The sequence below is a fragment of the Brassica napus genome, chromosome C8 (genome assembly GCF_020379485.1).
Source record: "Brassica napus cultivar Da-Ae chromosome C8, Da-Ae, whole genome shotgun sequence".
Lineage (NCBI taxonomy): Eukaryota > Viridiplantae > Streptophyta > Magnoliopsida > Brassicales > Brassicaceae > Brassica > Brassica napus.
This window is the reverse complement of record NC_063451.1, coordinates 27,013,880-27,038,964: the sequence shown is the minus strand read 5'-3', so window position 1 is coordinate 27,038,964 and position 25,085 is coordinate 27,013,880. Positions and strand designations below refer to the sequence as shown.

General features: G+C 33.8%; 3 protein-coding genes across 3 annotated transcripts; 2 read left to right on the top strand and 1 right to left on the bottom strand.

Moving 5' to 3' along the window:
- Nucleotides 1-9,427: 9,427 nt before the first annotated feature.
- Nucleotides 9,428-10,056, top strand: LOC106378794 (vegetative cell wall protein gp1-like). The gene is made up of 2 exons (XM_013818870.1): nucleotides 9,428-9,590; nucleotides 9,659-10,056. Exons 1-2 carry the CDS (start codon nucleotides 9,428-9,430, stop codon nucleotides 10,054-10,056), a joined length of 561 nt encoding a protein of 186 aa, XP_013674324.1.
- Nucleotides 10,057-16,432: 6,376 nt separating this feature from the next.
- LOC106379926 (14 kDa proline-rich protein DC2.15) lies at nucleotides 16,433-17,121 on the bottom strand. Its single transcript, XM_013819776.3, has one exon. It carries the CDS (start codon nucleotides 17,028-17,030, stop codon nucleotides 16,632-16,634), a length of 399 nt encoding a protein of 132 aa, XP_013675230.1. The 5' UTR covers nucleotides 17,031-17,121; the 3' UTR covers nucleotides 16,433-16,631.
- A 3,397-nt stretch (nucleotides 17,122-20,518) lies between these two features.
- On the top strand, nucleotides 20,519-21,364 carry LOC106382403 (14 kDa proline-rich protein DC2.15). The gene has a single exon (XM_013822428.3). It carries the CDS (start codon nucleotides 20,667-20,669, stop codon nucleotides 21,078-21,080), a length of 414 nt encoding a protein of 137 aa, XP_013677882.1. The 5' UTR covers nucleotides 20,519-20,666; the 3' UTR covers nucleotides 21,081-21,364.
- Nucleotides 21,365-25,085: the final 3,721 nt, after the last annotated feature.

Here is a 25,085-nt window from a genome sequence, read left to right as displayed (position 1 = left end):
AAATTATTCAACAGACGACTGAAATATAAGTCGTCCACACCCTAAACATAACCCCTAAACTTAATTATCTAATTAAAGACTTCATAAAATCAAATCAAACTTGAAAAGTGTTTACTATACACATAAATAAACACATATAGGTGAAAACTAATTTTTGAAAAAAACATTTTAGTTTTCCAAAATCTAACCCTAACAATACATACAATACTACAACATATGTTTGCCAAACTCCTAAACCAAAGTATTTCATGATTCACTACTTCCTCTCATCTATCTTTAAAACAAATCAATTTTATCATATCTTAATTTATATCACTTAAAACTGTTTATAATTACTTGGTTTTTATTTTTCACGCATCAAAATATTTTTTTACAAGATTTATAAATTATTTTTAAAATAAACCGGTACCAGACGACTTACACTTCAGTCGTCCAGACGACTTCCAACATCTCAGACGACTCAGACGATTTACTAGGGCTATATTCGTAAAAATGGCTTCTGTTTTTTTGTTTGGTCACAAGGGGCTGAGCTGTAATTTCACTAGGCTTTTAGGTTAGTTTTGCATTTGATTCAAGTTTGGGTATAAGTTTGGAGTTAAAATCAAGTTGTGAGTTAGTTTTGGCAAAAACCCCAATTTTTATACTGTTAATGGAACTATATGTGGTAATGATCAGGTCATGTGTAAACATGTTTGAATATTCTGTTATATATTTATGAAGAGTTATTGTTAGAGTAATTATATAATAGATTATGAGTGAATAATAAATAAATTCATTTAAATATGTAAAGTATTCATATAGTTAGAGAAATATAAGATAAGACCAAAAAAATAGTTAAATCTAATGAAATGGTCTAACAACCTTGTTTAAGTAGATTTTTTAAGACTTCTTCTCTTTTAATAGTATAGATAATTGGTCGAGGAGTTATAAATGTATTTTCAATTTTCATTATTGTCTATTTACATTATTCTCGGGTATGTTTTTTTTTCTTCTATTTTTCTCCCGTCCTTTTGTTTTCGTTTGCTAAATATCAAGCTCTACTTGTAGGATCATTTTGGTGTTCCATAGTACATCACCAAAAAAAATTTAGGCAGTACTATATAATTGTTTTGTCGTCTTTGAAAAAATGTAATAATATATTATGTGTGTTATTTTTTTAACATAAAATTGGTGGTAGAGTTTGCTAAAGAGTAAAGCCTAGATAGTGTATTCATTTGTATATTATTTTGCATTCTGTATAAGAATACTAATTTGTGTAATTTCATTATAATCTTTTTTCTTTTGGTTCTAATTTGAGAATCATGTGCATGCACTTCACACATGTAAACTGACGCTTCTAAACCAAAGATCAAAATGACATGCACAGAATTTTTTTTTTTAAGAAACAGGCACAGAACTTTCAGAAATATTTATACATTCGATATAATTTATCAAATAGTATTAACAATTCTATTAAATCGTATGAAAATCTGTCAAGTCATACGTACTTGTTTTTTGTGTGCTAAAACTTAAGTATTTGTACAAAATTGAAACCAAAGACTCGTGGAGTTGGTATGATTACATTAATGTACCAACTTTCTTCTTTTGTGTTAATGGGAAAGTCTACCTTGGTATCTAATGGCTCAAAATGCATGCTTCTTAGACGCCACTAAAATGAGTCATGCTGCAATATGATTAATATTATACTTTTAGTTTTGTTTTGAAAATGAAATTTTTAGGTTTTAGTGTTAAAGTGAAATAAACTAATCTAAAGTGTCTAATAATAGTCATATGAATTTCATGAACTATATAGTTTAATTTGCTCTTTTAGTTAGTAGCCTTGCAACTTTATTTTTTGATAAAGAAGTAGCCTTGCAACTTTAATGGTTCTGGTTCTTTCTTTTTATTTCAAATTGGTGATTCTCTTTCCTTCTCTAAAAAATATGAGCAAAAAAACACCCGAGAACAACACATTTTCAAATTTTAAGTTTCATTTTTTATAGAAAGTAAGTTAACTAGTTCAGTTGATCAGTCTCAGAGTCTATGTAAAATATCCAATACAAAAGTTTAAGGGGGTGGTAGTGGGAATAAGATTTATATAGAGTTTGTTGATTTTAAAATTTGAGAGATTTGTTAAATTTAGAAAAAAATGTAGAGAATTTTATAAATGAATCTAATTAAATTGTAGAGAATTTAAAAAATTTATAGATTTATAAAATTCTATGAAAATAAATTGATATAATGATTGTAAGAATCTAAGATATATAAGTAATATTCTCAAAATCTTGTGTTATAAATTAAATGGTGAAGAATACAATTCCCAATAACATCTATTTTAATAGATTTAAAAAATCATTAAAATCTAAATTTTTTTAATAACAAAATTTTTAGTATAGAATTATTAAATCATCAGGCCAATAATATTAGAGTTTATAATATTAGAGTTTAATGAAACTGTGAGAATGCCTAAACTAATAACACTAGATTTCTATAAACTCTAACAATCATGATGAATCGAATTTCTACTTAACACCCCTTTAAACAATGAATCTCTAAGAAAGTGCAAAAAAAAAAAAAATTACGAATGATGCTAAACATACGTCTACTTTACTTCTTTCTGAGCAACATATATTTTATATTAATTTCTAAAACTAATTAATAGATTTTCATGCTTAAATATGAAATTCAGAAAAAAAAACTATTGCAAACTCTTCGTCATGATATATCTCTAGGTCTCCCATTATCGATAGGGAGATCGATGAAATTTCACCCATAAAAAAAACACTTTTAAGTGTTCATATTGCTATATTTACGTAAATATACCCATCCAAAGGTTGCGGAAGACCAAAAAATGATGACAAGTGACAACGAGGAGTCCCATCGATAAAGAAGAGCAGAACGAGTGGTGAACCAAATTTATTATCTTCAACGGAATTAAATTGGTAAATAATCTGTAGAATGTTGTCAAAAAAAAAAAATCTGTAGAATTATTATTAGTACTACAATATAAGATAATCATAGTTAAAATGGACGGTTCATAATTTTTGGGCGGAGCTGGCTTAGCTTATAGGTATATCTCAGGGCCCATTTTTTGGCACGTGACACTTGTAGGACCCCAGAGATTCTACCACAGCGTTGACTGTTATTTCAAGAGGATGAATCCATATTACTATTAGCACGAACAACAATATCTTTTTCAAAAACGAAACTATAACTTTTGCTAAGTTTTTTTTTTAACTTTTGCTTTTGCTCACGTTTTAGCTAAATTAGTTTAACTTGTTACTGTAAATGATAAAAAGCTATCTATACAATACAAAAATTTATATGGCTAAAACTTAAATTTATAACAGCCGTATAGTTCAGTCAGTATATATTTACCAACACTTTTGTATGATTAAAACCTGAAACCTCGAGGCAAAATCAACCATGGTATTTATTTTGATTTAGTTGTATTAACTTGATAGATGATAATAAATGATGATGTAGGGTCTACTGTATATATAACATACTAACATTGACAAATTTAATGATTTAATAATAACTATATGATACATATATTCCAGCAGGTGACGAGCGGAAAAAAAAATACTGATTCATTTTATTGGGTATGAATCCTTCGGAGGATCCCAAAGGCCATGGTTGACCAAACATAGGAATGACAACTTGTTCAATAATAGAATGTTAAACAATAATTGAGTATATGTTTCCTGAAGTTGTCTTCTTCTCATTTATAAAGAGGATTAATTATGTTAGAATTATCGGTTTGGGCGTTTCGATTTCATCACTATGAAATTAATTAACGTGTTTAGGAGAAAAATATGACACAATTGGATGGTAATAAAGACGTCGTCCACTTGTCACAAAACGGTGAAACAATTGCTATATTTTCTGTATGACGTAGTTTGGTTTTATAGATAAATCATAACTTAGAAAAATAAAATAACTTTTTTTTCAATTTGTCCAACCGTAGAAGGCAAGAATACCAATTTATCTAACTATAGTTAAATTAATCACATTTGAAGTATTGAAATAACTCGGTGATTTTCAGATAACGAAAATAGAACCAGTTTCGATCTCGGATGTAACAATAATTAAACGATACTCATCTAGTTAAGTTAACCGGACTTATGTTATCCAATAAGTTAAGTGTCTCTGGTCGCACCCAATGTTTAAAACCACGAAAGAAAATAAACAGCAAAAATGTCGTAAAAGAAGTAAAGGATAGATGATGACCGATGGGCGGCACAAGCTCCCTCAAACTTTTTAAATAAAAAGTTAAATTCTAAATGAGGAAAATAATTAACAATTCTTTTTGACTTGGGTGACAAAACCATATTACCACGGATTTTTGACTTTGGGAGACAAAACCATAGTACATCTGCTAGAATTAGATGTATTGATGTATATACACGAAAAGAGGTTATACCAACTAATCCGCTCCATAACGACAGTTGAAGAAACTAGAATAGTATATCCATTCAAAATAAGAACCTGGATTTTACGAAGATCATTGGTGAGTTTATGAAATTTTATGCTTTGAAAATGTGTAACGATTGGTTAAAGTGTAAGATGTAACGTAGTTACGTAGGAATAAATTGTTGTTTCTACTCCACAAGAGTTAAGAATTACATGGTATCTGCTTTCATGTGTTCACATTCTAATATTGCAATTGTTTGTTGAAACCTAGTGAACATACATTTGCAGATGAAAACTATGCCTATATATACAACTAAAAAATGAATGAAGGTTTATAACATAAAGAAAGATTACGAATAGATAATGCGAAGAGGGGAATCGAAAGTGAAAGATACCTTACATCACTGCAAAAGATAAATGAAATTGTTATGTACGTCGTACTTTTTGGAAACGAACCAAACAATTTTTTTTGACTAAAACGAACCAAACAATTGTAAAGCATAGTCTTTTTGATGTTCTCAAAAGACACATTGATATCAATTTTTTGGGCACATATATTTATGTCTAATTATACCTGGTGTTTATTAGGCAAAGACAACTTAATAATCGGGGACGTTTGTCTAAACATTTACAATGTCCAAAACGAAAAAAAAACATGTTCGTCATTTGTTTTAGAAAATTAAAAAATCAATCGAATAATAGACACACATACACAAGATTTCTGATATTTTAACAACATTTCAGTTTAATTAATTTAATTCATATTTAGTTATTTTCATATTTTACTTTTAGAATCTAAAATGTAAAATAGCAAACTAAATGTGATAGTTTGGTATTGCATATATTTTGTAGCAAATGTTGTTCTAAAATACGAACTTCTTTTAACACATGTATATTCTTATTTAATTGATATACCATAAACTAAATATATATGGTTACTATTTTTTTTGGTCAAAGGTAGAATATGAATTAAGTAGGAAAAGACATTAAAATAGAATAACACTTCTTTTAAAAACGTAAATGACCTCCAAAATAACATGTTTTCTAAGCAGAAATAATATATTTTTAGTTTTAGATAAAATAATGTTACCGTTTATTATTGTTTGTTTGTTAATGTCGACGTGGTCACATTAAAGGACTTAAAAATTTGCAGTGCCACTTTGAATGGTTGACTTAATAATATTTTATAATATTTCTTCCGAAAAAATTCATGTTTTAGAAAAAATATGTTTCAAAAAGTACATTTTTACATTTGTAATACATTAATTAATAATAAATTATAAACTTCAAAATATAATTGTATTTATTAAAATTTTATTAATTACAAGTTATGAAAATAGTTAATTACAAAAATAATACATTAGTAACTAAAATTTAACATATTTTCTTCGTAAGTGTGAAGATTTTTAAAAAATACCTCTTTTTGAAACAAAAGAAAATGTTGTATTTTTACAATATTTATGAAGATACTGGTGAGATTATTTTGTTCACCAAATAGAACTTTTGAATTTCCTTTTTATTTATAAGGAAAATTATTTGCTATTAACAATTATAATAATAAGGAAGATAAAGCTATAAGCCTCGAATGACAATAGTTTTTGCTATGACTTTCGGAATCTGGTTTTGTAATTACTAATTTATTTATATAATCAAAATCAGTAAAACATAATATCAAAACTATTTGTATGAAAATAAAATAAACAGAGACAGTCTTTTGTAGAAGCATATGAAAACTTTAGGGGCGGACACATATTAGTTGAATTTCAGAAATTATTTTTATAATATCGTCTTTTGTAGACATGTGTTAGTAGTAGAGGATGTTTATTGGACTGAAAGATATCTATAATTTTCTAATTTATGGAGGGATAAAATGCTTAATTCAGGGGTTGCTTATAAAAAAGGTAAGAAAATAACACCTTAACTGGTATAGACGATTCTCTATAGGTGTCCAGATATCACCAGGCAGGAAACACCTTAATAGGTGGCCAACACATTCTTCTACCAAAAGATATCCTTTTAAATATTTTATTATTTAAATCTGAATTTTTTTTTTATTTTTTTTTTATTTTTAACCAGGTTTTCCTTGAGATCCACCACTTAAGCCCGGTGCCGGCCTTTATCTGTACTTTTTTACGGGCCCTGGACACGTCTTCCCCTCTACACGAGTCGAACAGCCGACCTTCACTCTCCAAGAAGATAGTATCACTGGACTAGGAGGTCCTGGGTAAATCTGAAAATTTGGATCTTACAGATTCTTACCCTCTTCAAAACGTAATTGCATATGGGGTGAAATTCTGAATATGCATTATTTTGAAATATACCTTTTCGGAGAAAAATGAGCTTATTAGGCAAACTAATCTGTCTCTCGTTAGCTTTCGAGAAATTTCCAAAAGAATGCATTAGCATTCTGTTATTTTTATATGTTGTTATTACAGGTGTATATTTACTATAACCTTGTAATTAACTGAACGAACGAACTACTCAACCAAATAAACCAACCAATATGATTTAGTGGTGAGAAGCTACTATTTTGAGCCACCGTTATTATTATAAGTTACTCCATCCGTTTTACAAAAAATATTATTTAACATTTTTTACACAGTTTAAGAAAATAATTAAAATATTTATTTTTTTATAATAACATATATATAATCAATAATATTGAAAATAAATAAATTTATTTATAAAATCAATGCTTTTAGTAATTAATATTAAAAATGAAGTAAGTATACATTATAATAAAATTCTAAAATGATATTTTATATAGCAATAGAAATATTAAAATGACACTTTCTATGAAACAAATAAATACATATATCTAGTTTTTCGGTTTGGCCAAGATATACTTATTAAATGGACCCGATTTTCTACACATTTTGTAAGTAGTTAATTTAAATTTTGACCTAACTTTTAATTAAAAAAAAATAGCTGTATGAAATATCATAAGAATATTGAAATTGATATGTTTGTTAATCAGAATCTGTGCATTATAGATATAACCTAGAGCCAACCTAAACAAAGGAGACATAGCAACCTATATAGCTGGATTTCATGTGGACTAGCTTGCAATGAAGTTTCCACGTCTTGGATACTAGAAATTATGAATCCTTTAAATTTTTTCATCTAAATGTGAATGTTGCTATAGGATTTTACAATATACACGCAAACACAGAAACACCTGCATGCGTATATACATGAAAACTAAAAGATAAAAAACCACCAATGACAAATCACTCACGGCTTATCTAGCAAATGGAATTGAAAGACACCCAATTGTGAGAATCAATAGAAACTAAAAAGTATGAACTGGCCAATAAAAGTAGGAGGAGACCTGTTCAACCAAAAACATAGGCAATTTTAGGTTTGCTAAAATAATTTCCAAGAAAGACAACTAAATAATGTCAAATCTTTTTTTCTGACTAAAAATAATGTCAAATCTTGTTATGGGAATTAAGATCGACTAGATTTCGATCCGCGCAGATTTTTGTTTTCTTTTATTTTTATATAAATATTTTGTTTTCAATTCTAAATTGATATATATCATAATATATATGTGTCTATCAATTTTAAAAACATAATAAATTTACGGTATATTTTTTCATTGAATAGATTGTTTCAAACTTTCACATGTATTTGTATCTTCTTCTATAATATATTTTTGGATTATTATTTTATTATTAAAATCGTAACTATATATATAAAGATTAGTAAAATATTATTTTACTGTCATATTCAAAAATATTGTAATATTTCACAAATTTAGAAAGTTTTAAAAAAATTAAACTTTTCGCTTTATAGATTTATATTATCGAGTAAATAATTAAACATTTAGTTTTTGTTTAATTTTTAAAATAAACTATATAGTTTAAATTTTGTTTTCATTAGTTGAAGATAGTAAAAATTAATCATTGTTAGATAATATGATTTTTGTTATTTAAAAAAAAATCTTTATAATTTTAAAAGTTAACATCGACAAATATTTAAATAATTAACATATGGAGGTATAGTATTATAACATTAAATTATATCTATTTAATTTATATTATATATAAATTTAATGGATCATCTATTGTTTAAATCTAATTATTGATAGCCCAATAAAAATTTCTGGTGTGTCCAAAATTTAAAAGATAAGATTAGAAATTAAATGTAACATGAGTTATTAAAAATAAGTCCATTAGGTCCATTATAAAAAAAAATCACACATGAATTAAAGTTGTGACTTATGTTTTAATATATAAGATATATATATTAACCATGACTGAAATCAAATGATGCATTTTATGTTTATATTTTTCTTTCTTTCCGTTTTTCCTTTGCATTTTCCTTTTGTCATGGGAATTAAGATCTATATATATATATATATATAAGCTTCTTCTTTCTCTCACGCCAGACACTTTATCGTGACGATTTTTTTATTTCTTACATCGGTTTTAATATGTGAGTTTCCATTTATCAAATTGAAAACTACAGAATCCGAGTTCTCACTTCACACTTCACATGAACAGACGCACAGATGCATGCAGTATGTGGCTGTAAAATAACAAGATTGTGAAGAAAAAAATATGGTGTTGTAGAAAAATATAGTGACAAAAAGGGGAAAAGATGTATATCAAACCATTAAACCTATATATATAAACCATGCGTCTGTGGTCGGGTGGTCAAGGCGTTCCGTGGATACTCAAGGGATTCAAATTCAAATCCGCACCACACCAGATTTCCACAGCGCGTGACCATCGAAACTTTCACATTCTCTCCGGGAATGGTTTTCCATTTTTTTTAAATCTATATATATATATACATATAATGAATCTAAACCTTAACTTTTTCATATTTTTAAATGTATAGTTATGGATAGCGAAACATCTTATTGATAATCGTACGTATTTATAAATAGATACCATAATACTTTATGTTTTGTTATAATCAAGGAGTATTGAAGTTTTATCTAATGGTCTTATCAGATCCGATCACACTCCGATAATAAGTTATTTGTTCGAGAAACAATATAATTAAATCTAGTTAGTTCCCCATGTCAAACCCTTGGTTGACGCCCCGCCGTGCTTCCGCCCTATCCCCTCCGTCTCTCGCCGCTGGTGATGACCGGAACCCCATCCCTCCTCTTCCCCCCGACCCTCCTGACCTTGGCCAATACCCTCCACTTTCTCCCTCTTCCACCAAAACCATCCTTGCCCGTAATTCTTCCCCCAAAACTGTTGTTCTGTTAAAGGAACTTCTACCTCTACCGTTGGCTCTGCTGAAGCTAAGTCAACTCTTAAGCCTAAGATTATTGGATCTGAAGGCAAAACTGGTTCAGTTGCTTCTGGATTTGAGAAAACTTCTCCCCAACAATTCACAATTCTAAAACCTAAAAAATCTTCCCCCCTCCAAACCAACCGAGCCGCATCCCCTCCGAGTCAAATCTCCACCCACTCTCCTCCTTCTGAAGAAACCTCCACCCGTACTACTCAACCTGAACAAACTGAAACCTCAGATATTTTGATGGCAGAAGCTCCTCTTCCAGCTTCTGTTACTCCTCCTCCTACTGTTAATGTGTCTCCTGCAGCTCAGCAAGAGCCACAAAAATCTTTTGTTCAGCAAATGCCACAAAATTCCTCTACTCAGCAGACTCCTTCCCTAGTTGAAAAATCAGAAGATTAAAGGATAAGTCCCTCACGAGGCTTGCACCAGTGTCTTTTGCAGAGAATGGAAGGCCTCGAGTGCTTATACCTGATGAAGTGTTCCAAATAGGTGTAGATCTCCATAAAGACTTCATTGTTTGCTACTTCAAAGGAAGACCGCCACCTTACAGTCAGATCCAAAGCGTCCTGAACCACATGTGGGGAAAGGGTAAACGCCTGGAAATTCACAACAACCTTAATACAAGATCAGTGCTAGTTCGGATAACTAGTGATTGGCTCAAACAAAAGATTCTTGAAAAAGGTATATGGTATGTAGGTGATTCCATGTTTCACACTGCTCAATGGAACTCAGCTCATTCTAACCAGTCACCGTCTATGCAATCTATCCAAATATGGGCTCACCTGCATGGAGTGCCTCTGGATCTCCGTCACCAGAAGGGGCTTAGCTTGGTAGCTGGACTGGTAGGCGAACCTAAAGAAACTGATGATTTCACCAAAAATCTTGTTAGTCTCACTCTCTCACATGTAAAAGTTGAAGTGGACTTGACAGGACCTCTCCCTTCAGTAGTGGAGTTCAGCCGTCAGTCTGGTGAGGTTGTTGAAGTGCTTGTAACTTATCCATGGCTTCCTCCTACTTGTGCTCATTGTAAAGAGTTGGGTCATATTCAAAAGAATTGTCTTCTGATCCCACTTGCTACAAAAGACCCAGCTCATAAAGTCCAAACTCCTGCACAGAAAGATAAACAACAAGAAGAAAGAACTGATCCGACCATGGCTAATGCAGCTAAAAACAAAGCACCTAAGACTCCTCAAGGTGCTGTGAAACAAGTCTACAAGGCTAAGTCTCCCTCTCCAAGGAAGTTTACCCCTACTTCTTCTCTGGCTGGCTCCGCTTCTTTAGAAGCAGTTCCCCCTACCTCTGCTCTAGCGCCCACTGGCCCTTTCACCCTTAACTTGGCCTCATCTGAATCTGTGATCCCTCCTCCCTCAACCCTTCCTAGCCTCCCACCCCCTGGTCCTCCAAAACACAACTCTACCCCCTCATCACCATTGACCCTTGCTTTACCCTCCCTCTTTAAACCTGATAACCCGTCATTCCACTTCACTCCTGAACCTCTCCAAAAGCCTGCTCTAAAAAAATCTCGATCAAATCCATCTATAGACTCAACCATCCAGACCTCACCCACCTCTCAAAGTTCCCCCTCCTCCTCTTTTGTTGTCCCTGTCCCCTCCAATCTGTTAAAACCTCAAACTCTTTTTCTTCTTTGACTGCTGCTTCGGCTTTTCCACTTGTGGGAGAGCCACCTCTATCCCAATGAGTGCAAAACTCTTTTTTTGGAACGTCCGTGGACTTAATGACACGGACAAGCATGTACCTTTTTGTCAATGGCTTAACAGTCATCAACCCATTTTCGGATCTCTTTTGGAAACCCATATTAAAGATCACAATCTGAACCACCTTATGTCTAAGCTCTGTTGTGATTGGGATTTTGCAACCAATCATGCCTCAGATGAAGATGGACGTATTATCATCATTTGGAAACACCCGGCAAAAGTCAGGTTGATTCACCAGAGTCGCCAATCCCTAACGTGTGAAGTCTCCTTGCCTACCTGCAGTCCCTTCATTCACACATCAGTGTATGCTTCTAATGAAAGATTTGAAAGGAACAGTCTGTGGGTTGAGCTGATTGACCTGTTCCAGAGTCTCTCACTTCATGCGACTCCGTGGATCATAGGAGGAGACTTTAATGAAATTACTCATCAAACTGAGCACTCTCTGATGGCTGTCAACACCTTATCTTCTCAGATGGTTGACTTCAGTGATTGTCTCCGACATGTGGGAGTGTTTGATCTCCGGTTTCAAGGGCCGTTGTTCACTTGGTCAAACCATCAGCCCGACACTCCTATAGCAAAGAAGTTGGACCGGCTCTTGGTTAACTCAACCTTCATCTCAGCGTTTCCCAACAGTATAGCCTTCTTCCTTCCACCCTTAACCTCAGACCATAGCCCCTGTCTTGTTGATCTCGCCCATACACTTCTTACTGCTGGTACCAAGCCTTTCCGTTTCTTTAACTACCTAACCAAACACCCGCAATTCCTCCAGCTGGTGAATGAGACTTGGGCACAGGCCGGAAGCATGGCTGTCAACCTGACAAAACTGTGTTGGAAACTCAAGAGCTTAAAAGGAGTGCTAAAAAACTTAAATACAGAAATTTTTTCAAATATTCAGATGAGGGTTAGTGAGGCTAACTGTTTGTTACAAGTTGTACAGGTGAAAGCATTGGAAGCTCCTACTGAAACTAACCTGTTGCAGGAGAGGGAAGCACTTCAAAAATGGTTGTTCTTGCGCCAGATTGAAGAATCCTACTTTCGCCAAAAATCAAGGGTTAACTGGCTTAAAGAGGGAGACCAGAACACTGCATATTTTTTCAGAGTATTTCAAACTAGATTCAGCTACAACTCCATTCGTACATTCCAACTGTCCTCAGGAATCTTCATCTCTGATCCTCTGCTCATGAGTCACCTCGCCATCAAACACTTTCAGAGTATCCTCGGTCCTGAAACGCTTCACCCACTCCTGCTCACTTCGCATCCTTCTTGGTTCTCTGACCTGACTGGTTTTGTGTTCCCTCAACGCTTAACTGCCTCAATGACCTCTATCCCTTCAAGCACTGAGATCACTAAGGTTATGTTCAAACTCAACCCAAATAAGGCCCCCGGGCCGGATGGTCTGACCTCTGGATTTTTCAAGGCTACTTGGTCTCTACTAGGTGATGAGGTTGTCTGTTCTATCACTGATTTCTTCCTCAACTCTTTCCTTCCAGCCACAACAAACTCAGCTATCTTGTCTCTAGTGCCCAAGAGGCCGGGTGCTTCCTTCGTCACCGACTATCGGCCAATTGCTTGCCTAAACACTATATACAAAGTGATCTCTAGGCTACTGGTACGTCGTCTGAAGCCGGTCTTGTCCTCAATCATTGTTCCAAATCAGACCGCATTTGTCAAAGACAGACTTCTTCTCGAGAACACTGTTCTTGCGGGTGAACTGGTCAACGGATATCACAAGAGACAGGGTCCTAAAAGGATTACCATAAAGGTTGACATTGCAAAGGCTTTTGATACTCTCTCTTGGGAGTTCCTTTTCAAGTGTTTGCAGGGGCTAGGGGTTCCAGAAATTCTAACTGGCTGGCTAAGGAAATGTGTTCACTACTAACTTCATGATAGGATACAACGGTCGGGTTCAAGGTTACTTTAAAGGGAAGCGGGGCTTAAGGCAGGGTGATCCTCTTTCTCCTTATCTCTTTGTGGTAGCGATGAACATCCTCTCCGTTATGCTGAACAAAGCCGCTGCGGACCTAAAGATTAAGTATCATCACAAGTGTGCTACTTCCAAGCTCACCCACCTTTGCTTCGCTGACGACCTCCTTATATTCATTGACGGTTCTATAGAATCAGTGCAGAATGTCCTCCAGGTCCTTAAGGAGTTTGAGATGCGGTCTGGGTTGGCGGTTAGTATAGAGAAGTCCTCCTTCTTTGCCTCGGGCCTTACTCAACAAGAATTAGATGCCATCAAAGTCTCCACTGGAATGCAACAAGGATCCCTCCCGGTTCGTTACTTAGGAGTCCCACTAAGTTCGAAAAAACTCTCCCTGGCTAACTGTGAGGTCCTCCTGCATCAAATAAAAGGAAAGATGACTTCTTGGAGTGCAAAAACTCTATCCTTTGCAGGACGACTGTTACTCATTAAGACTGTCATAGCGGGCATTAATAACTTTTGGTGCTCAACATTCATCCTTCCTAAAGAATGCATCCGGCGTATCAACTCTATATGTGGTCACTTCCTGTGGCAAAGAAACTTAGAAGGAGTCCATAACGCTAGGGTATCTTGGGAGATGGTTACTAAGACTAAGAAAGAGGGAGGACTAGGCATCAAAGATTTGGAAATTTGGAACAAGGCATGTTGTTTAAAGCTCATCTGGCTACTATTCTTCCAATCAGGTTCAGTTTGGGTCGCATGGTACAGAAATGAGGTGCTAAACGGGTGTATTAACAACTTTTGGACAGCAAAGAAAAGCCCTACGAACTCATGGCTGGATAACAAACTCCTAAAGCTACGAGGAGAGGTGTTTACCTGGATAAAATTGCGTGTGGGAGATGGGACTGATTGTCGGTTTTGGACTGATAATTGGTCTTCATTTGGCTCCCTACAGACATATCTCCTTAGAAATTCGACGTCAAGGTTAGGCATTCCAGCGACAGCTACTCTTTCAGAGATCAATGAGGATGGAAACTGGCTGCTCCCTCCTGCTCGTTCAGAAGAACTTCTAAACCTCCAAGTTTATCTTACTGATCTCACATTAACTGCAGGAAAAGACCGTTATGAATGGGTGCTGGAAGATAAACCTCTAACTAAGTTTGTGACTGGAGATGTCTATACTAAGCTGAAGGGGGAGACTCAAACATTACCATGGACAAAATTGGTGTGGATCAAAGGTGGTGTCCCTAAACATAGTTTTCTCACTTGGCTCTTTGCTCTTGACCGATGTCCAACTCGTGATCGCCTCCTCCGATGGGGCCTGCAAACAGACTCTAACTGTCTTCTCTGCAACATGGCTGATGAGTCTCGGGACCATCTTTATTTTCTGTGCCCTTTTGCGTGGAGTCTATGGACATTAGTGGCGCAAAGATGTAGACTTGTCTCCGACAGACGTTGGGATCACTGCCTCACTCAACTACAATCACTATCAGGCAACAAATATGTGAGAAGGGTTACCTTGTTGGGATGGCAATCAACCGTTTATTGGATTTGGAGTGAAAGGAACAATAGACTACATCGAAACTCTTACCGCACGGTGGATGCTCTGTTTCGTCTTCTCGACAGACAAATTAGAGATAAGTTTTTGAGTCATCGTGATCACAATCCCCTTCTGGCTTCGAAACTTATGCAAATCTGGCTCCCATCTGATTGACTCTCTCTCTACGGACTGATCGAAGTTGTTTCCACCATCAACATCCACAATTGGGCCATAAGTGTGGTTATATCTGATCTTTAACTATTGGGTTTGTTTTTAACTATTAGATTGTTTTTATGGGGTTGTTTTCTATTGGCTTTGGGCCGTTTAACTATAGCCTTTGGGCTTGAAACTCTTTTGTATTTTTTCTGCAATTTCAATATGAAAGCCATTAGTGAAAAAAAAAAAACAATATAATTAAGAACATTATTTAATCCCTAAATATTCAGCAGCTATTACCATTCATATAACAGCGTTGAAATACATCAAAGTTATGAGTCAAATTTTCATAGAAATCCCAAGTTTCCGCGTCGCGCAACCCCATTTACACTTCGAGGAGTTATCCAAGAGACATTAGCCAGAAGCTCACTCATAGACATTTCAACGTTATAAAATTAATTACAAGTTTCTACAATTACATAAACATTTCAATGTCGTTGAAATATCAGATTTCCATTTCACAGTGACGCCCAAGAAAATAAATGTCGTCAATGAAACATGAACTTGATACATACATATATGGATATATTATTTTAGCAAATAACGTTGGATTTCATATGGAAGATGTTAGTTTACTACTTTGACAAAAAAAAAAATTAGTTTAGTAATCTTTTAATGTAACAGCATAAAACCTTTATCGAGTTTTCGCATCTCAAATTCCATTTGCGGTTTTAAATTGTTTTGATAAAATTGACCGAACCCTTTATTTATGGGCCATATAAAATAGCTGTTAATGGGCTACCTATTTATTAATGGGCTACATATTTGTTAATGGGCCAAATCCATCTTCTCGTTTTTGTGTCAAAATTACAATTTAATTCTTTTAAACTGAGTCTAAATCGAATTTGTATTCGAAACCAAAAATAATTCTGAAGTCTGCGAAAGAGATAGGCATATGTTTTTTGAAGGGAATTTGATATTTTTATACAATTCAATCCGCCCATAAATTATTGTGATGCCATCCAGTCTACGCATATAAATCTCTGCAAATTAATTCCGTTAATTAAGAGTGGATGACAGGGTTTAAAGAGTGGTGACATACGCAGATGTGTCGTGTCACGGGTTCCCATTTCCTATTTTAACACCGAGTTGCAATAGTTTGATTTGATTGTTAATGTAAAAAGTATATGTATGGCTCTGCTTTGGTAAATAAATTTGATTCGCGCAACTCAAACTAATTTTAAAATCTACAAATATTGTATATAATTGCCGGCCCAAGATTAATACAAGTAATCGGTTCAGAATCTTGACTAACATTGTGAATGTTTCGTGCTCATCACAAATCCAGTTCGATTTTTTTTATCAGTTCGATATTGTTGAGTTTTTCCGATAATCATATTATCAAAATGGAATAATGGTATTTAGTAGGAAATTCAAGCTATCTGAATATGTAGTTGCACGCCGTCAACAAATGTGAACTAATAGCGTGAAACATATAATAAATTCTTACATAAACCAAATTACGAAACTCTTAGACTAAAATCAAAAAGAACTCGCGGACTGAATTAGACGAGACCGACCAAACAAACAGAAGAAAAAAAGTACAACCAAATCAAACTACTGGATCTATCCGTTACATTCATCAGGCGCAAATGAAGTCAGAGGGAAGCTTTTTGCCGCAAGTATTGATGAGCAAACTCAAGGAGATAGGAATATTAATATCAATCCCCAGAATGTTAGCTTTAATGGCGGTACAAAGACAAACGGCAGCTTCAAGGTCGACAAGCCCTTGAAGGAATGAGCAGCAAGGTGTGTCTGGTGGGTTTCCGATGACAGTTCCGACCGCACCATCTAGAATTTTGGCGCAGACTCCGAGTTTTAGGGCGTCTCTTGGGCAGCTATGTTTTGTAGGATTGCTAATAGGGTTAGGGTTTGGGATTGGCTTAGGTGGCAAGCAAGTGTTGCAGCCACTTACACACGCAAAAAACATGAGATTAAGAGATAGGAAGAGAGCTGCAGAAAAAGATCTGTTGGATTCCATTGATCTCCAAGTTGATAAACCCTAATCGATGTTGAATTAATGTGTGATTATTTAGCTAAGGATGTGATTATCTATGGGACTAAGTGTGACCGAGAGTTGTACTTATATAGGAGCCAGTGTGAGGACTCCGAAACTGAGCCACAAGACTCGCATATGTGAAGAAAATTATTATGCAGGTGCTATTATTAATTTACCAAGTTGATAATTTTTGTAAGACTATTTACAGATGCGCTTTTCGAGTAATTAGGAGATGCTAATAGGCTTAATCTTAGCAGTCTATATGAATTAGCATATGTAAGCTACGTCCCGTAATATTTTACTATTAGTTACTAATAACGCACATACTTGAAACCTGTTTGTCTTTGCGCATCTTTAACACATACAAAGGAACATACAATTGAAACTTTAAGCGTTGTCGATGTAATTAGGCTTAGACAAGTAATGCGTTTATATCATATTGTTGGTTTTAACATGACCTTGCAATACGATTTTTATATGAAAACTGTTCTAACGCCTCAATTTAGCAAATTTTGATCCAGTTTTTGGTGCTTGGGCATATTTATCTTTGCATGATCATGTCTAATATTTAATCATATATATTCCGTATAAATTCTTTTCTTTTAAAAAATTAACAATAATTATAATCGAATACAATTGTAGATTATCAGATACATTACTTTACTTACAATTAGTTCTTTTTTCCGCTGGTACATATTCTATCAATTCTTAGTAGGTCACACATCTGAAAATTATTTCACGAACCATGTCTTGTTACTTCTTTTTCTGTCATATAGGACTGGTTAAAAAATATTCTGGTGAGTATAATAGTTGAATTGTTGTACATTTCAAACAAATATACAGGATCTATTATATTGCAAAAGTTTATAATTGCCGACAAAAAAAAAATTAATAACCGATATTTTTCCTTATATAAAAACCAAAACAATTCAACCTTACAGATCTATTATCAGAATAAACATACTTTTATATCAATGTTTTGTTGTTGTATGGATCCACAGGACGAACTAATGGGAGATTTCTAATTCTTATGCAATCCCGTGAAGTCCACAATAACAAGATCATATTTAAATAAATAATATAATAATAAGAAATACTTTGTTTTCTTATATATGTACAATAATTAAAATCATGTGTGGGGAGAAGATCAAGTTGCAATGTTTTAAAGTACAGTTTCCATTTATTTTTAATTTTGTTGGGCCAATAGATACTGTAACTCATATGAAAAACCATTGGCCATGAAAAAAGTATGGTATTATATTCGCCTCCTCAAAACTGCTATTAGTTTTATGTGCTTTTAACAGTGGGAGTACTTCAAGTCACGGGCATATTTCCGGAAGACCGTGCGGCCGTCACGAACTGTCCCGTAAAACGGTGCGGGACATTCAGCTCCACAATTTTTTTGGGGGTTATTAGCATTTAATAGATCTGATAGCTACATAGGCCACGAGCAAGTCGGTGCGTTGAATTGGAAGTAAAAACTAAATTATAAAGTGAAGGCAGTCTCTAGTCTTTGATAAAATGGCTACTTTTTAACTGAGTTCCAATTTTTTTTAAAATTATTATAGTCATAGGCACTTAGAAAACGCTTGTCAAAAAAGGAGAGAGTCCATAGGCATTTATTGTCAAATATATGACCTAGAATTATGTTTCAGATTAATTTTTACCAGGTCCAGAAACTTATGTATTTTGAAACACTAGTTTTGATTTTCCAAAATCATCTTTGCATAAGTTTAGTGTCTTTGCTGATGACGAAGACTCCTCATGCTGGAGAAGATTATTCATCACCTCAATCATATTACTGTGATGTGTACGTATTTACCCATCTTGGACATAAGATAGATAATGCACGTGAAACTCATGGAACTATGCTTCATTTAAGATACTTTAGGGTTGCAGTTCTATCGTAGAATGTTTCATTTTCGTTTGGCCGCCTAATTTTATAATCTAAAAGTATTTTAAGCTATAAATGTCTGATAACATGTAATATAGTAAACTTATTAGCCTAGCCAAATGAAATTATGAGAATTTATGAGTTTAATGAACCTAATGCTATTGATCAATAATCACTTGGATTACCATATGAGTGCTTAGTAACTATAGTAAAGGCGATTATAAGACGTTGCAAGAGGCTTTGTCTCATTATTAGACACGTTAGGAAATCATTTGCTAACCTTATTGCATTGATCTGATTATTCATGATCTATCGTTGATTGGTTCCCTCTTTTTTAATTTCGTTAGTTCCGAAGTACTTGATTACCTTGTTTAATTCCTTTTTGGTTTAATGTCATGTCTATGATTTGTTAAAAGAAATTCCAAATGGACAATCCAGTCTCAACTAGGTCGATACTCCCGCATCGCTAACGCGTAAAGTCTGTTAGTGTGGAATTAGATACCTAAATGCCTCCACAAGCACTTCACCGTGCACTTAGGAAAATAATGACTCTTTTGCGAAATACCTCTTTTAATACTTCTAAATATATCTTATTGTTAACACTTAACATATGCACTTCTCTGACTGATTGTATCTTAATTAAAGTCTTATTTTGTAAAAGAAAAACAATCCTCTACTCTACACTGTCAAATTTATGTTTTAACCTTGGCCCAAAAACCCAAACACAGTTTCACGATGATCGATTTTCATATCAAGTAATCTGTATATACAATATATTTGTATATATAAAAATGGGAATCATTAAGCGACAGCTGGATGATTGTAGATGATGTCTTTGGTATATGTGTGTCCAGTAAGGCGCCTCGTTGTATACTCATGATCAATATTATTTTGTTTGTGAATGGCAAGAGAACCAGCATTGTCACTATCACATGGTTTCTATGGCAACCATGCATTATAAATTTATCGTTAGATTTCTCATTATTTGGAATTTGAAGGGTAAACAAATTTTAAATTAATGGGAACTTACGGGAAATTTGTGATCAATTAACATGGAAATTAAAGATTGCTTAAGCAAAAAATTAAAAACTCATGAAGCGATTATCGATCGTAGCTCCTTTTCTTCAGTGTTAATTTCATGTATTTCACAAAATTATGAAATTTTTAAAAAAAATCTTAGCTTAAGTTTATTAGTAAAAGGTCCTTAAATATACTTCTGATTACGACGAACATCCACAAAAGACTTCATTTTCGCAACTAGAAAAAAAAGAAGTTTACTTCGTGTATCTAAAAACTTAGAATAGTGACATGAAACTAAACCGGTCGCAACTTGTGGCAAAATTACATATATATCCAGTAAATAAAAGAACAAATTAATTGTTACATCAAAAAAATCCAGATTCTAGAGACAAAATACAAATTAAAATCACACGTCATACTTATAATAAATTACATATATCCATATACTTTAGAAATTGAAAAGGAAAATTTGTTCAGCTTCATTTTACGTTTAACTCATTCAACCTTTATTTAATTGTAATTTCCTCTAATTTTTTTAATAATTTTAATCATCAATCATTCACTTTCTTAGTATTAAAAATATCCTCATAATGTTATGGACGCTCTTGTGCTTCCTTGAAACCATTATAAAAACCTCAATCCCTTGGTTTTCTCCACACTCAATTCACCCACAACATAGCTAGTGGAACAGTGTCTTCTAAAAAATGGCTTCAAGCTCCATAGCCCTTTTCTTGGCTCTCAACCTCCTGTTCTTCACAACAATCTCCGCATGCGGTAGCTGCACTCCTTGCGGAGGAGGCTGCCCCTCTCCCAAGCCGAAGCCAACTCCTAAACCAACCCCAAGCCCTAGCTCTGGCAAGGGAAAGTGCCCTAAAGATACCCTCAAGCTTGGTGTCTGCGCCAATGTGCTCAATGGCCTCCTCGACTTGACCCTCGGCAAGCCACCTGTCAAGCCATGCTGCAGCCTCATCCAAGGACTCGCTGATGTTGAAGCAGCCGTTTGTCTCTGCACCGCTCTTAAGGCTAACGTTCTTGGAATCAACTTGAACCTCCCAATCTCTCTAAGTCTTCTCCTCAATGTTTGCAGCAAACAAGTTCCTCCTGGCTTCCAGTGCTAAGCAACCGTATCATATGTAATTTCAATACACAAATGTGTATATTTATCTTCTTGTTTTGGACAGACAAGGTGATTCTATTTACTCTTAATATTGTGACCCTCTATATTGGTGTTCTTATTATAGTTTTCTTGTTATGGGGTTCACTGGAGCCAAATTGTGTCTCTATCTGGATGATCCTTAAGATTCTTCAAGTTCACAGTTCCATTATTTCCCGTTACTCTTATGTTGGAGTAATTGTTGTATTGTGATCCTATGAATTGATAAATCAATTATCTTTTATGTTATGCGTTTCCTACGGTTTCAAATTTGTATACAAGTACTACAAAAGATTCTTTTGGTTTGTCTTCTACCAATTGATCCTCAAAAGGATCAGATCTTCTCAAAATTGTTTGTTGTTTTCAGTCGTGCCATAAAAAGGGGAGAACTGTAAAGCCTGACCATCATTAATTCAATTTAACTTTTTTTTTTTTTTGGTTCAAATAATTCAATTTAACTTTTGAAAGGAAGTTCAATATAATATTCCATACAAGTAGAGATTTCAATGACTTTCTTATGGTTTATATATACTTTATCATTACATGCACTTTATCATATTGTTAACTGTTAGAACAAATTAATGTCATATGAGTGAAATATTTTAAACCAGATGTAATTTAATACGAGGAAAGATATAGTAGATTAATATCTGAATTTGTGGCAATTACACATAAGTAATTCAAGAACATTATATATATGCATTCAATATAAGATAGAAAGATGATTAATCTATCTATATATCTATCCTATTAAAGAAAAATCCATAATATGATTTTGCCCTTAGTTTTTACAGTTATTTACAAGAGAATGCCACTCCTAAATTTATGAATATCTTAACTAATTATCAACCAATTAATTTATGAAATATTCCAAAACTTAAGAAACTAATTAAATTACTTAAATTCTCTCTCTCCTCCATTATTTCTTTTTTTAAACGTATCACTATATTTATTATCCTAAAAATTATTTGCAGCAATTTAAAAAAAAAAACTCATTCACTATAACTTTTATATAATACTAGATTTTGACCCGCGCTTTTAAAGCGCGGGATTGTTTATTTATACATATCTATTATTATAACAAATGTGTTTATTTATACATATCTATTATTATAACAAATGTGTTTCTTCGTTAAATTTATATCAAGTGTTTTTATGATTTTGATTATCAGTTTTTTTTATATGTTTATGTGATCCATTTTCTCTATTAAAATATTAATGCTGTGAAATTTATCGTTGCAAACTTTAGTAAGAAATTAACTTAAAAATTATTTGCAATTTAATTCATTTTACAATGACATGTAATACTATTAAAATTTTAAAATACTTGTAATATAATTTAAATTAAGAATGTCTAACAATATAATGTAAAACCATATTGTAAATATATTTTTATGTTTATTAATTGTAAATGTGATATTTTAATGTAATATCAGAAAAATGTTTAATTGTTTTGTTAACCTAAAAATTAAAATATTGAAATAATTAATTCAAAGTCTATATAATTAAAGGTTGTTTGATAAATATTAATCGAATGGGCCCCCAACAAATTTGTTGTTGTCGTTTATAGCCCAATGAAACTAATACTTATCTTTGGTCTTATAGACCATTTGTATATATATAAATTGTTTTAAGTTTTTATTATGCATTGATTTTGCTTGGTGAATATGGCACATGCCTAATATTATGGCTGCATTTAGTGATAATATCGAAATTTGGTTCCTAGATTTTAGGAGAATCACAACTTAATATTTATTGTAATTGGTTTGAAAAAAATCGGGCCAAAAATAGAAGTATATTAGTTAATGCTTTTATGTAATTGTTTTGTAGATTCGATTGGTGGTAATTAATGTTGACGTTTTTTTAAAACAAAAAGCAAAAATAGGTAATGACAATCCCTTGTAAATAATTATCAAAACTAATGACAGAATCATATTAGGGATTCTGCTTTAATAGTGTAGATTGTTTTCCAATTTAAATTTTTTGATAACACTAAACTAAAGGGAAAATCGCATTTTAAACCCTCAAAGTGAGCAGGAGACGCACTTTAAACCTCGACGCTTAAAAACTAACACTTTAAACCATCAAAGGTACAACCCTAACACATTTAACCTCCAAACTTACCTCCGTGTTTCCGCCGTCGAAATGTTAAACGGAACAATAAACGGAGTTTACAGACTCGTTAAAAGACGTTTTCTTAAAAAAACGTGTTAACCATGTGCTCTATTAACTTAACGAAAATCAAAATCAAATTGGGGATCTAGGGTTTATAACTCTAATCCGATAAAAATAGAAACAGAGGAGACATCGATTTGAAAGAAGAGAGAGAGTTAAAGAGAGATTTTCGCAGAGAGTGGAAGATGATGTCTCAAAGTGATAATTTCCTAAGTGTGAATTCCTAGAGTGCAATTTCTTCTTCCTCGACTGAGCATGGAGTTCTTTGCGATTGTAATCGCAAGGCAAAGATTGAGAGAGCTTGGACTCGTGAAAACCCGGGGCGTAGATTCTTCGGTTGCAAAGGGCGTCGAGTTAGGAATGGGTATGAGAATTGTAACTTTTTTCGTTGGTTTGATGTGGAGAAACCACATGGATGGCAGCATCTGGCTTTACTGGCAGCGAGAGACATAATTCGAGAGCAAAAGGAGGAGCTAGCCGTTCTGAGGAACAAGGTAACTATTCCAAATCATGAAGGCTCGAACATGGATATTTCGAATGAATTTGTGGAAAAATTTGTTGTCTTAGTCTGAGATGTTAGCTGTTGGCTTGGTTTATGTGAGACTTTGTTCTTTTGTTATTGTGTTGTAAGCCTTATAGTGGCTGTGTAAGACTTTGTTCTTATGTTATGGCAGTGTTTCTAAGACTGATTTCAAGTTAAGTATTGCATTGGATTCCTCTTGATTATGAAAACAAAGAAAAAGTGTAACAAAATGAAGTTCAAAACATGAGTCTAAAACCGATAATAGAGTAAAAACATGAGTATGAAGCCGATAATAGAGTCTACTAAACACAAAAAAATGCTACAATCAAACACCAAAACAAGTAGAAACTGAATCAAACAACTTAGTCTGTTGGAGGATGGCTGCTTTCGCCTTGAGCAGGCTGGATGTTAGGGTCTTGTGGGTTAAGGTTAGACCTATCATAAACCCGGTCTCTAAAAACTTCGAAAGGGCGATCAGTGCAAGGACTCCAAAACGTCCCCACACCAAATGGAATGGCAGCAGTTTTCCTTATCTTCAATGGTCGCCCTGTAGGGGCCTTCTTCACATGTGGCTTGACCTGATTTGTTGAGGACGAAGGTTGAGGAGCACTAGAACTTACATCAGCTACTATGTTATCAGTTGAAGTTACAGGCTGAGAGCTGCTCACTAATGTTTTCTTTCTTCCTTTTGGCTTTGGTGGTGGTTTCGGATGGTCCTGAAACACAATCATTATTTAGAGACATTTTATTACTTTAAGCAAGAGAGACAAAACATATAATAAACCTCATTTGGATGCTTTCGAGGTCGGCCCCGTCGGTTCTTTCGTCCTTCTACAGTAACAGGTTCATTCTTGCAACTTGTTTTAATGTGTCCAGCTTGCTTGCATTGGCTGCAATGTGGAATTCTTCCATGTCTAGTTGATTTTCCTGCAGTTTTAAGATCTTCAAACGGTTCTTTTCTCCGGTCTCTAGTCTTTGGACGTCCTCGTGGTTTACGAAATTCAGGAACAGCAATTGGAGTCTTGTATGTCTTCTTCCAGAACTTCTCTCCATTCACAGGTTTGATGTTATTTTCATATGTTGCCCTCAACACACTCGTGTAATAGTACTCTGCTACATACCTCGTTGTATCATCTTCATTATCATCCAAAATACATACAGCATGCTTGCACGGTATACCGGTTAGATCCCACTTTCGACAAGCACATTGGTGAGTGGCTAAATTCACAGAATAACCACATTCGAACTCATTCACCTCGTACACATGCTTGC